Source organism: Chanodichthys erythropterus, chromosome 11 (assembly GCF_024489055.1).
Source record: "Chanodichthys erythropterus isolate Z2021 chromosome 11, ASM2448905v1, whole genome shotgun sequence".
Classification (NCBI taxonomy): domain Eukaryota; kingdom Metazoa; phylum Chordata; class Actinopteri; order Cypriniformes; family Xenocyprididae; genus Chanodichthys; species Chanodichthys erythropterus.
This window is the reverse complement of record NC_090231.1, coordinates 33,015,662-33,030,324: the sequence shown is the minus strand read 5'-3', so window position 1 is coordinate 33,030,324 and position 14,663 is coordinate 33,015,662. Positions and strand designations below refer to the sequence as shown.

The 14,663-nt window shown below is 40.0% G+C and overlaps 1 protein-coding gene across 4 annotated transcripts in view; it reads left to right on the top strand.

Moving 5' to 3' along the window:
- The window catches only part of mettl15 (methyltransferase 15, mitochondrial 12S rRNA N4-cytidine), a 117,813-nt gene that overhangs the window by 57,469 nt on the left and 45,681 nt on the right, over positions 1 to 14,663 (top strand). For all 4 annotated transcript variants that reach the window (XM_067400791.1, XM_067400790.1, XM_067400792.1 and 1 more), the window contains exon 3: positions 3,629 to 3,765. In XM_067400791.1, the coding sequence (XP_067256892.1) occupies positions 3,629 to 3,765 (137 nt within the window). The remainder of the gene's footprint in view (positions 1 to 3,628; positions 3,766 to 14,663) is intronic.

Here is a 14,663-nt window from a genome sequence, read left to right as displayed (position 1 = left end):
TTTCATTTGTACATGGTAAAACTATAAAAAGAAAATGGAAAAAAATGATGTGGAAAAAGCAGCGGAATATAAAATAGGAACATGAACATTCAAACTTGAAGATGAAAAAGGGAGTGACTCACATACGAGCGCAGGCGCTATCACAGGCATCTCTACCATGAGGTGAACAGAAACCAAATTTATCATTCTTAGCATGAGATTAAATTGAAAATCATGCCTTGTGACATTCTGACACACGGCCCTTCCTCTTGCTCTCCCCGATGTATTTTCCCAGCTTGTTCTAATGACACGTATCCATTAGAAGCTACTAATTACTCTGTCTTTGTGGTGTGCTGCCCAGCGATGGAGTGGAACTGCTGGCCTATGGCTTCTGCCTTAGAGCATGTTGTCTGTGTCTCACCAGTTAATCAGTGTGCAGTGGAATGAAGGAAGACCCGCATATGCTGTAATACAAACGCTGCCTGTTTTTGGCAGCAATAAAGTCAATGTATTTATGTAGATGTATGTAGATTTTTGATGGAATTCACAGTTTTTTTTTTTTTTTTTTTTTCAAAGATGTTTCATATGTAGCTGTATCTGAGTTTAATTAGGAATAGGAATATTTGTACCTAAACATTTTTCAATAAAAAGAAACCAGCAATAAACAGGAGCTGTCAGTATACGACTTATATGCTATATCCCAAGTCTTCTGAAGCCATACAACAGTTTTGTGACTAGAATAGCCTGGAATTTTGTTGTTAAATAACAATCTTGCTTGCAAATCTTACTTGATAGCTCTGGTCAACATTTACTTTCATTTTGGCCACACAAGTTATGAAATACCTGAGGGTGCATACAGTAAATGATGACAGTTCTCAATACACACACACACACACACACACACACACACACACACACACACTGACACTGTATATATATATATATATATATATATATATGCAAGCAAGATTTTTATATATATACACACACATATATATATATATGTATATATATATATATATATATATATATATATATATATATATATATATATATATATATATATATATATATATATATATTTGTGTATATATGTATATACAGTGCTGCTTGAATGTTTGTGAACCCCTTGCAGAATCTGCAAAATGTTAATTTTAATTATTTAAAAATAAGAGGGATCAGACAAAATGCATGTTATTTTTTATTTAGTAATGTCCTCAATAAGATATTTTACATAAAAGATGTTTACATATAGTTCACAAGACAAAAAAATAGCTGAATTTATAAAAAATCACCCCACTCAAAAGTTTACATAGCCTTGATTCTTAATACTGTGTGTTGTTACCTGTATGATCCACGGCTGTGTTTTTGTTTTGTTTTGTGATGGTTGTTGATCTGAGCAGTTAAACCACTTTGTGTAAACCAAATTCTGTATACAAATTTCCTGTATTTTCTTGTTACATTATAATGAAGAGACTATACTGTAGACTATACTGTATATACTGTGTATATATATATATATATATATATATATATATATATATATATATATATATATATATATATATTATATATATATATATATACAGTGCTCAGCATAAATGAGTACACCACCTTTGAAAAGTAACATTTTAAACAATATCTCAATGAACACAAATACAATTTCCAAAATGTTGACAAGACTAAGTTTAATATAACATCTGTTTAACTTCTAACATGAAAGTAAGGTTAATAATATAACTTAGATTACACATTTTTCAGTTTTACTCAAATTAGGGATTGCAAAAATGAGTACACCCCACAACAGAAACTATTACATCTAGTAGTTTGTATGGCCTCCATGATTTTTAGTGACAGCACCAAGACTTCTAGGCATGGAATGAACAAGTTAGAAGGAAACACAATGCATTAAGACCCGGGCGGTGAAAACTTTTTGAATTTGATCGATAAATTTTACTTAATTTGTCTTCCGGGAAACATGTGAGTATCTTCTGTAGCTTCCGATGGGCAGTACTAAATGAAAAAAATAGATATTTAAACAAAATAAAACAAATTTGGACATCTTCATCTTGTTCAAAAGTTTTCACCCCCTGGTTCTTAATGCATCATGTTTTCTTCTGGAGCATCAGTGAATGTTTGAACCTTTTTTAATATTTATGTTTGAGTCCCTCAGTTGTCCTCAGTGTGAAAAGATGGATCGCAAACTCATACAGTCACTGCTGAAAAGGGTTCAAATATGCAAAAGATGCTGGTAAACTGAAGAATTTGCAGGACCTGAAGGATTTTTCTGAAGAATGTTGGGCAGTTTAACTCAAACAAGAGACTCATGAACAACCATCACAAAACATAAAAACAGTTGTGGATCATCCAGGTAACCACACACAGTATTTAGAATCAAAGGTATGTCAGTTTTTGAGTGGATCATTTTTATAATTTCAGCTATTTTTGACTATATGTAAACATCTCTTATGCAAAATATCTTATTCAGGACAGTACTAAGTAAAAAATAACACACATTTTGCATGATCGCTCTTATTTTGTTAAAATAATTAAAAGCAAGGTGTGTATGTGTGTATATATATATATATATATATATATATATATATATATATATATATATATATATATATATATATATATATATATATATATATATATATATATATATATATATATATATATAGTATAAGATATAAATTGTTATAATATATTAGTAATATATTTGTTATAATTTCTTCAATTTAAACCAAACTTTTATTTTAAAAGCAAAACTTTTTTATTATAAGCAAAACTTTTGTTGTGAAGACCTTTGAGTTTCTGTGTGCATTTGATATGATGATAGTTTTATCAATGCTGGTGAAGTGACTGTGCAGGTCTGGAAATTAAGTTAATGTCCTTATATAGTGAAATGGCACACGCCACAAACACCACAAGCATCTCACGTAATCGAGCATTTGAATTCCACAATTCCGTCCGCATTTTCCACATTATGGGAATCATAGGGACCATTTATTTCCGGACCCCCTGGCTGTGGGGCACGGACCCTACTTTGAGAACCCCTGCTCTTCTCAGACTAGTAACCAAAGTGAAAGAATGGTGAAAAACAAAATGGTTGAAAACAAACAAAAACCTTGAACGTTCTGACCCCAACAGATTCTTCTTCACACATGTTTCTGAGTTAAAGATGTGAATGAATCATTCTTTTTGTAAGATCAGCCATTTTAACGGCACTTTTTTTTGTGTCAGTGCTATTGAGGATGGATTCTTATTGTTTAGGGTATTATGTGTGGGTGGGTGGATGGCTCTGGGAAATGGTCCTGAGGTGTAGCTGCCACTGTGGCTCCACTGTGAAACCACTGAGATGCTTTCAACAGGAGAGATGATGACTCATGCATTGACTTTTGAGTGAGAACACAGGATAGTGTCTCTAGTGTGAGTGTGCCTGTTTGTAAGGAAGAAAAAGAGGGAGAATGCGCAAATGTGTTTCCTTTTTGAAAAGTAGCGACAAAGTTTATGGACAGCGGCCTCATACTTAGAGCAAAATCAATGTCTGGTTGAACATTAAGTAGCTTTTAACAAACTGAAAGTAGTTTTCATCATGAATAAAATACTTCACTTTTTTTTCTGGTCTGTTTTTGTATTCCAACAGGTTGTCCTGGACTTGACCTTTGGGGCTGGAGGTCACTCGAAGGCCATCCTGCAGTCGGTTCCTGGTGTAACGGTGGTGGCGGTAGATCGTGACCCCACAGCTTTCCAAATGGCTCAGCGTTTAGCTGAAGAATACCTGTGAGTTTACTCTTTAATCAAATTTGGACAAGGTGCAGGGGCTAAACTGCTAGAGGAACTTGACACGTGTCTTAATACCTCCTTGTGACCCGCTCTGTCCCTGTTGCAATCAAGTAGGTGCTGGTTCACGGGGCTCTTTGGTTTTTTGTTTGTGTGTGTGAGAGAGATCCTCCAGTGCAGATACAGAATCCCCGCTCTCACCCACGCTCAGTCGAAAGGCCCTAGCGTCTCATTTGTCAACGGGGCCTAAGGCTTCAATGACAGGGAGAGACGCTGCCTCCCACGCAGGTTCCCCTGTTTCCTGCGTGAGAGAGTGTAGGATGAGGAGAGAGAGAGGGAGAAATAGAGCTAGTGTTTAATAAAAGAGAACCAGAGGAGAAGGCATGAGGGCTTTGCGGGCGTGTGGTGTGTGTGCGTGTTCATGAGCCAGCACTGAAGAAAGCTCCAAATGAGATGTTCCTGACTCTGCAGCGTGGGTAGAGATACCTCTTTACGCGGATTCCGGGGAAACCTGTCTCAGAGGGACTGCTGCTACAGAAACCAACGTAGGAGAGAGGAATGAGAGAGGAAGAGAGAGAGAGAGAGAGAGAGAGAACCAGGACAAGCTATTCTGTCAGCAGCTATATACTCCACCAATAAGGCCTTTGACTCCCACTCATGATGAGAGGCTGGAGAAACTGAAGAAATCATGCAATTAGCCAATATTATTGGATGGCTGTGTAAGAGGAGCAGGCAGCCCACGTAATCATCTCTCTCTCTCCATCGCTCCCCCCTTCGCTCTCTCTCTATCCACTCCTCTTCTTTTCTCTCCTCTACTCTTGTCTTCTCTCCTTTCTCCTCCTCTTGTCTCCACACTTCTCACCTCTCGTCTCATTTTGTTTCTTTTCCTGTCATTTCTCATTCTCCTAATGCTCTGTTTCATCTCTCCTTTCCTCTCTTTTCATGTCATCTCCTTGCATCTCTTCTCCTCTCTCCTCTTTCTTCTTTTTTCTCTTTCCATCTCCTCACATCTCTTCTCTTCTCCTCTCCTCTTTTCTCTTCATCTCACCTCACATTGTCTCCTCTCATCTCCTCTCTTCTCCACCTTTTCTTTCATATTTTCTTCTCTCCTCTCTTGTCATCTGTTCTTTTCTCATATTCTCTTGTTTCCTCTCCATTTTTCACCTCTCCACTTTTCTTCTCACCTCTCATTATATCTCCTCTCTTCTTCTCTTGTGTTGTCGTATCTCATCTCGTCTCTTCTCCTCTTGTCTCATCTTGCCTCTTATCTTATCTTATCTTATCTTATCTTATCTTATCTTATCTTATCTTATCTTATCTTCTCCTCTCCTCTCCTCTTCTCTCCTCTCCTCTCCTCTCCTCTCCTCTCCTCTCCTCTCCTCTCCTCTCCTCTCCTCTCCTCTCCTCTCCTCTCCTCTCCTCTCCTCTCCTCTCCTCTCCTCTCCTCTCCTCTCCTCTCCTCCTTTGTAATTCAGCTGCTTACAGTCTTTCACGGCTAACAGTGGGGCTGGTATCAGATCAGACTTTGCTGTCTTTATGGTCCCCCTGAATCCTTTTCACTGCTCTCTCATTCTCGTTGAATGTTTGCTTTTCTGAGTTCTTATTAGAGGATAGAAATGGCAAGGTGTTAAGACATTGGCATCTGTTCCCTTAAACAGTCTTAATCAGACACAGAATTACAGTCATGCTCCAAGGGAACCACGTCATTGATGATTTCAATACCTTCTGTTGCCTCAGTACCTCCTTTTCACTTTAACACTTACTAAGTAAATAAATTAATAACATCAAGAAATGTTTTACTTTTGTCAGAATACAGCCTTCTGTCATCCTAGCACCATGTTCACGTGAGCGAGACATGTAACAGTGTCATGAACGTGATATGTTTGATATTTGTTTTTAAGACTTGATTAACACATTTACTGTATGATAGTCACTCTTCCTTTGGTTACTGATGGCAGAAACAGAAAGAATTTTTTTTTTTTTTTTTTACAAATGTTAACTGTCTGGCAATAATTTACAGCATGTGTTAAAGAAGCTATTTGATTTATTATGTTTGCCAAGTTTGTTAATAAAGTCTTTCTCTGGGTGACTACCCATTGAAGAAACAGTTTCCCACTTCACTACATACTAATAAAAGAGAGCATTTAATAAAAGAGATAAGATTTTTTTTTTTTCTCTTTGGAGGACACACAATCATTTTTTTATTTTTTATCTCAGATTTCTTGTTGTTAAAATGTCTCTTTCTTTGCCTCTTTCTTCTGTCTTTTGAGGTCAGAAAAGTCTGCCCAGGTTGCCTTGTTCCATTCACCAAACCACAGATCTTGTACTTGATAGGTTTTAGACCTTGACTCTTGACAAAGGCCAGGAACCCACATTGGAACTTTGTCTGTGTTTGTGTCTGTGTGACTGACTGCATTTTTTTCTGCTGTACATTTTCATCTTAGCTCCCCTGCTGAATTCAGTCGATCAACATCTTGTCTTGGACCTCAGTGACGTAGATACAGGAGTCAGGCAGCTTGGTGATGGGGAATATTTTAGGCTGATCTGTTTGGGTATGTCAGGACACAGTGGACTGTTTCTCTCTCTTCATTTACTACTATAGACTTAGCTTTAAAAATGTATTATATGCTTTAATCTCCAAAATTTGGTCTCGGCTTCTCTTTGTAGCCAAATGTGTTGTTTTTTAATGATTAGTAATCCAGTCAGAGTCTAAGTACTTCCTCACCACATATTCTGTCTCATCCACATTCTGCACATATCACTAATCTGTCAATGTCCTCTTATGCCATATGTTCAAGAAAATAAATCAATCTGAACATGACATTGTGGACTCATACATATCATAAGGTCACATGTCAGGCTTCTTTGTGCCAGTGGGAAATTGTTGCTATTTTATTATTATTTTCCCTCATCCATACAGAGGCACTGTTTAATGGACAGATTGATCTGAAAATACAGATACTTCAGATCTTGGCATTTGCTTTTGAGTATTGATCCTCATGTAACAGTATTGATATGAAGGGTTAATTTTACCAGTGATTTTTTATCGTGTATATATCTTGAAAAAATGTGTTTCTAAGAATTCTTGGATAAAAAGATGTGATAAAAGGAAATAGGACATTGTTAGGAAAAGGAAGTATTTCTCCCTTCACTTCTTTTAACATAGAATACAAAAATCATAGACAGTCAGAAAAAATCAAGGGTAAAAGTAGCAGGATTATGTGACCTTTGCTTGAAGTTTAGCTAAATAGCATTTTTGTAAAAGGTAAAAGCTCAAATAATTCAGCAATTTTGAATTACTGTTATTAAACAACAAACAAAAATGAACTGACGCTTTGCCTTTTTTTCTAAACTTTTTTAAATTTTAATTTTTTTAAATATTTTAAGTATTGCAGTTATATTACATTCAAAGAATATAACTTAAAATCAAATAATTACCTATTTTACCAACAGAAATTTGAAAAGAAAGTGATATTGCTCATCTTTACTGTTATAAAGCTCACTGGCTTTGTCATTGGTCTACGTCATACTGCGTCATGGGGAATTTCAGGCTGTTCAGCATCATTGCCCATCATTTACAGCTAGTTCTGGGATGAAATGCTAGGCAAGTGTTTATCAGTAGCCTGTGCTTAATTTTATAGTCCCTTTTATGTTGACTCTCATGTTTGCACAGAAACAGACAGTTTACCTGTCCTACTTAAATAACAGAGCCTTAAGAGTCTGAGTGTCCCTGGAACTAGTATATAATTAGATGGTTTCATCAGATCATTTTTCATTAAATAATTTTTTAGTCTGAAGTTAAAGGAACTGAGGCCACCTCTATTGTTATGAAACAGAGTGTGCCAGTTAACTTATATTTTTTGCTTTACCCTTTTAAGTTTAGATGATGTCAGTATTGTGGGTTGCTAAACTATAAATAGATCGGTTTCTTAGCAATTATGAAGCCATACTTGGAGCACGCTCACTCGCTCACACATATCTACACGCCCATGAAGCGTGTCTTTTTTTAATAATATAAGATCTTACATAAGGCATTGCTATCTCTGATGCTCTGTTTTAACCACATAAAGACGTTAATAATTTAAAATTGTTATGTAAGTGTTTTGCATATTCTCAAATCATTCTGTGGGTTGCAGAGACACAGAGAAGCTTAGGGAACCCCCACAGTGATTTAGGAGGCAAAAAGAGATGGGAGTAAGAGTGCTGAATAACAGGAAGACAAGAGAGAAAGAGAGAGGATTACTGTATGTAGGCAGGGGTAATGAATGTGCTGAACCAGCTTTAGCTCAGAGTGAGCTTTTGTAAAAATGGCAGTCATAATACTGTAATTTGATAAGTCAGTTAATGTTCATTAAATAATTACATTTATTAAATATGGCTATAAGCAGCAATCCAATTAGATTGGACAAGCGGAGAAAACATATCTTAATTTACCTGCTGTCTGTTTACCAAGTTTGCACTTTAAACATTCTAACAATGACTTTACATCTTTATGTCATCAAACTATCGTTCCCTTTATGTCGGTCACTTTCGAAGTTGTGTCGAAACACAGACACTAGGGGTCATCCTTGAGAGCCCCAGACACTTCTGACATATTGAGAAAAGGCCAGTGGCGTTGGCATGTGTAATTTACGTGCCAGGCCACGCCCCCGGACATATGGTTATACAAGGCGAGCCGGCTACACTACACACTTCAGCTATGTTCTTTGGAGCCTAAGCCAGCATCTCTTGCTACTAAGAGAAGGAATTTTCCATTCACCTTTGCAAGTAGTGCTTGCTGCTGGATCGTCAGCACAAACCAGCAGTCTTTCTCCAGCATGCACTGATAAGTGCAGTGAGAGTGGGTGCATCAGCATTATTCTGAAAGAGGCAATTTCCTTATTAAAAAGAGCAAATTCCTCTAAAAGAGCTGCACGGAGGATTGTGTCTTTTTAAAGATGCCATTCCGACCATGTCCTTCTGGATACATGCGATTTCTCTCTTCCTCGGACAGGCCTGATCGCTGTCTGCACTGTTTGGTCTGTGCCCATACTAAAACGGCATTCTTGGATGTCATGCTTTTACTGCGAGAGCATGCACATTAGGATGTTGCGGTCGTGGCTCTCATACGTCTTCAAGAGGCTGAGAGTATCCTCAGCTGACTCCTGTCCTGATTCTTCTACAATATCTTCGGGTATGAGGCCTTTGTGGTGAGCACTGAGGGCGATCTGAGGGTTACAATGAGAGCTGCCGCTTCTCATTTCTCAGCACGCTCAGTCCCCCGAGTCAAATTTCCAGATGAGTTTGACGATACGGCCCTGGGCGTGCTTGATTTCTCATTCGGGGCTCAAGAGGAACATGAAGTGTCTCTTGCAGCATTGGAGGGCAGGATTATGCCTTCTGATGCAGATGATTCGTCTGTGCTGCTGCCTTCGGATGTGACAGCGCAGTCTGCAGCTGCCGCTTAGTTGGCATCTGTGCTTTTCCGGGCAGCCATGAGCATTGGGCTTGTGTGGTCACATTGACCTGAACGCTCATGGCTGGACAATTGGTTCCTGGGTTCAGAGCGTGACATTGCGCCACACTCTGCCTCAGTGGCATTTTTCCCAAAATTGCATGAGAAGATCTCAAAGTCGTGGAAGACACCTTTCAATGCCAAATCACGCTTCGCATGCTCACCTGTCCTCACTACCCTTTATGGTGGGGTGGCGCAGGGGTAATTGGATGTTCAGCCACTGACTACGCCCTCTGGGCTATGAAGGTGAAGGTGCAGGCCCTGGGTCGGGCGATGTCCATGTTAATGGTCCAGGAGCGCCACCTTTGGCCCAACCTTGCGGAGATGCCGCATGTGGAGAAAATACTCTTTCTTGATGCCCCCTTCTCCCAAGGTGGCCTGATTGGTGACACTGTCGAGGACTTCTTGCAGCAGTTCTCTGCACTGAAGTAGTAGGCACAGTCGATTGAGCACATCTTGCCTCAGCGTGGGTCTTTTTCTAGACTGGAGAGAGCCCAAGCTCTGCTTGCTCATTGCCAAGAGTGGCCTGCAAAGGCTGCACCAGCCCTGCAACAGCCTGGACTGGCACCCAGACCCCAGAGGTCCAGTCACAAGAAGGTGGCACTGCCCGCCCTTCAACAGGACACAACGAACCCCCGCAAGGCCTCAAAGTGTTCCTGAGATGGGCGACACATAAAAGGAGAAGCTGTGGATATTGGATATAGCCTGTCACTCCGGCCAATATGAAGAAGGGGTTTTACAGCCCTTCATCGTTCCAAAGAAAGAAGGTGGGTTAAGACAAATCTTAGATCTGTGAGTTTTGAATCGTCCCTGTACAAGCTTCCATTCAAAATCCTAAAATCAGAAACACATCCTTTCATGTGTAGTGAACAGCAGATGTGATGGCACACACGGTGGAAACCACCCCTGGAATAAAAGCCAATGCAACTACACCCAATGAGACAGAGGTGTGATACCTCAACCAATTCACATCAAGTTTGAACTCTATTCAGAACACTGCCACAAGGACTTTGAGAAAGGTTTGAAAAAGAAATAAAGCATTTTCAAGGTCCTAAAGAGGTGTCCAAGTTCCACAGGATGGGAAGGTGATGTGATGGGCTGACACCTTGAATGCTACGACCCAATCGCATCACCACATCAGGAAAGGTGAGGATTAGTAATCTCCTCCCCAACGGGAAGGAATAAAATCTTTCCCAATTGAACAAACCCTTGTTCTAACGAGGGAAGAACAACAGCACGACCCAGGTGAGACTTTTCCGAGTAATCCTTTCACTGCATGGATCTTCAAGCAGCCCAAGTGCTTCTGCAGAGGACTTTGACTCCTGACCTGCATAACTCAAGTACCTCCAACCTACAGAAGATCCTACAGGCCAACCACCATCTGACCTACAGTTCTCTGGATTACACAAAGACCTCCAGCACTCAGTGCAGCTCTGCAGTTGTTGGAAAGCAATCCAGTCTTCCACTGCACACGGAAGGATACCAGTGGACAATGTTTCCCATTTCCGGACTGATCACACGACCAAGTGAAATGTAAATATAAGCTAACCAAACCTTTTTGCAAAGGCCTTGGCATTAGGTTGTTGCTAAATGAGATTGCTATTTGTGTAGAGACTGTTTATCTAGGGTCAGCGTATACAGATAGATACATTTGACACGTTATCTGTATTCATAGTAAATGCTTATTTACTATTTTTAATACCAGCATCCAGAAAGACCACAATTGATTCCCTCATAGGGCCCTATCTTGCACCCAGCGCAATTGACTTTGTACACCGACGCATGTGTCATTCCTATTTTGCACCCGCGCAAAGCGCGCTTTTCCCTCCACAGAAGCGCGTCGCTAAACAAGTGAATGAACTTGCGCTCCCTGGGCGGTTCAGCGCAAAAAAGGAGGCGTGTTCCGGCGCCAACAATCCCTGGTGCTATTTTGCTGTTCCATTAAACAATTGCGCCACTGACCAGAAAAAAACTAGTCTAAAGTCAGTGGCGCGTTGCGCGTTGTTCATTATGCTATTTTAAGGGCGCATGCTTGAACATAATGTATAGCGTGCACAACGCGCATACACTTTGCTCATGTAATCTACACAGATGCAACAGTTATTTTTGCAAATCATAAATTGTTACACTAAAAAAATATTAACACATGAGATGACGGAAATCATTGTGGTGTGCCACGAAGATGTGAAAAAACCTGTTTAACCGACGCTATTTTAGGTGGGTTTCTCCCATCCCCATACAACACAACTTCTCTGTCTTTCACTGCTCTTACAAGAACATCAGTCTCCTCGGCTGTGAACCGCTCCTGGCGTGCGCCTGGTAAATACGCCATAATAATAGCAATCCATAATGGAACTTGCGCACCTGCTTTTAAAGGGAATGTTGGATGACGCTCTGATTGGTTTATTTCACGTTACGCCCAAACCACACCTATGAATAATGAAGCTACTTCAGACCAACCCATTTTAGATTTGCACCGGGCGCAAGAGCCATTTATCCCGCCGGGAAAATAGCAACAGCGCCGAGACCCGCCCACAAAGTTACTTGCGCTTCACGCTTTGACACTTGCGTTTCAGATTGTTAAAATAGGGCCCATAGACTGCTAATTACCTATTCATTGCTTCGTCCAATCCGTTGCTCATCTACTTGGCATTCAGTTTTGTTAACATCCATTTGTTGTAGTTTGTAGTTTCTGTTTGATTATTGATTCAATTTTCTTAGTAGTTTAGTCATTTTAATAGTTTAGTCATTTTCCTTCTTAGTATTTAGTAAGTGTGATATTTTACTCTTGTATATCTTTTTGTTAATAAATTCATTTTATTGCAAACTGTGTCATTCTATTCTTGTGTTGATAATCAGAGGCTTTACAAGCTCGCCCGAATCTCACTAAATCATTTAGATTGGTCAGAAGATAAACTTCTTCCAAGTTATAAAATTCTAATTCAGTCAACAATCTTTCATGATTGTTCTCTATTGTCAAGGTGAGATTCCTGACTGGTGCCCCGAAATATTGGAAGGAATCATCTGACTCAATATTAATAAAAAATATTAATATTAATATTTAAGACCATAAATAACTACATTTGTGGTGCCCTCATGTGAGGCTAATCCAAATTCACTACACATGTTCAACACCAAGATTAGATAGACCTGAAGGACATGTACTTTCATGTCTCAATCCTTCCACGGCACAGACCGTTTCTACGGTTCGCCTTTGAAAGTCATGCATACCAGTACAAAGTCCTCCCCTTTTGGCTGTACCTGTCTACTCATGTCTTCATGAAGGTCTCAGAGGCTGCCCTTGCCCCGCTAAGGGACATGGTTATCCGCATACTCAACTACCTCGATGACTGCTGTGCGCACACAGGGACCTGTAACAAAGTAGCTGCGCTAGTGAAGTTTTTAAAATGCAAACAGCCATTCATTTTTTTGTAATCTCAGTGTTGCTCATCACAGCACCAAATACTGAATACTTAAAAAAAGACTTAAAAGGATATTTATTTTCAAACCTAAACATTTTTATATTTTAATCAGGACTACAACATGCCAAAATGATTAGAAATGTTCTGATTATTTGTTATTGTTCAGTAAAACTTTGAAAACATACAGCTTCATTAGTTAACATGTTAATTCATTATCACTAAACTGACAATAAAAATACTTATAAAGTATTAATTATTATTAATTAATGTTAATTTCTTAGTTACTGTTTAATAACATTACTAAAATCAAAATAACTTATTTAATGGACCTGAGATAAAACTAACAATGATCAGTTGTGTTTCTAAACTAACATTAACAAAAATAACACTTTCTGTAACAAATGTAGCTATTGCTCAATCTTAGTTATGCATTAAATAGAGTAAAGTGTTATCTGTCGTTCTTTATAGCCTAATTCTTTTGCATTTTAATCTGTTTGAAAATTTCAGTCAGTTGTTTTTGTTTAATTACAAAAAGAGTTCTTAAACCTGTTAAACTATGACAAAAATGGTTTTGCAACTTATTTTAATAACGTGATAATACCGTATACTGTGATAAAAGCTTCATCAATTAATCGCAACATGAAAATTTGATACCGTCACATGCCTAGTCCTCAAACACCTAGCCCAATTGGGGCTTTGTGTCAAGCAAGCTCTCCCCTGTGCAGAGCATCTCTTTTCTCTGTGTGGAGTTGACTCCACAACAGCATGTCTTTCTCAAGACCATGCACTGTTCAAAACAGCGGTTCCACTGAAGTATTTTTAGAGACTCCTGTGGCATATGGCTTCCTCCAATGCTGTCATGCTGCTGGGGTTGATGTATATGAGACTGCGTCAGCATTGGCTTCAGGCTCGAGTCCCGAGATGGTCATGACACTACGGCACACATCGCATGGCCATCACGCCAATTTGTCGCCGTCTGTTCAGCCCTTGGTCAGACCCCGCATTTCTACGGGCGGGAGTTACCCTAGAACGAGTGTCCAGGCATGTTGTTTTCACCATAGACACCTCTGAGTCCGACTGGGGCGATGTTTGCAGTGGGCATGCAGCCTTGGGGCCATGGACAGGCACTGGCAAGCCCTTGTTGGTCTGGACGGACAACACAGTGACAGTGGCATATCTAAATTGCCAGTACGGTATCCGCTCCTGTCACATGTCACAACTCACCCGCCATAATCTCCTCTGGAGTCAGCAGAGACTGAAGTCAGTGAGTGCCACTCACATTTTGGGTGTCCTCAATTGCACAGCCGATATGCTCTTGATATGGCTGATATGGAGTCGATTGGGCGAAGTACAGGTAGACCTGTTTGTTTTCCAGGAATCCTCCCACTGTCCACTGTGATATTCTCTGACTGAGGCCCCCTCAGCATGGACGCACTTGGACACAGCTGGCCCAGAGGCCTGCGCAAGTATGTGTTTCCCCCAGTGAGCCTGATTGCACAGACTCTGTGCAAAGTAAAGGGGAAGAACAAGTGCTCTTTCTCAGGGGCAGGGTGCAATCTGGCACCTGTGCCCAGAACTCTGGAACCTCCTCGTCTGTTCCCTGGATGGGATGAGGAGGAATTCAAAGGACAATCACTAGCGGATAGATAGATACCATCACTCAGGCCAGAGCCCCCTCTACCAGGCAGCTCTATGCCTTGAAGTGGCACCTTTTCACTACATGGTTTGCTTCGTGAGGTGAAGACCAACAGAGTTGTGGAATCGGGTCTGTACTGTTCATCAGCAGAGCCTAGAGAGGCACCTGTCGCCTCCATCCTTAAAGTGAATGTGACCACATCTAAATACGACAGTGGCTGGTAGGTCCTTTGGAAAGCACAACCTGATAGTTAGCACTAGCAAATGCACGGAGGCTAAACCCTCCTAGACTCTGTGGTCCTTCAGGCCCTGCAGAGAGATACGTTTGAGCCCTTGCAGTCAGTTGA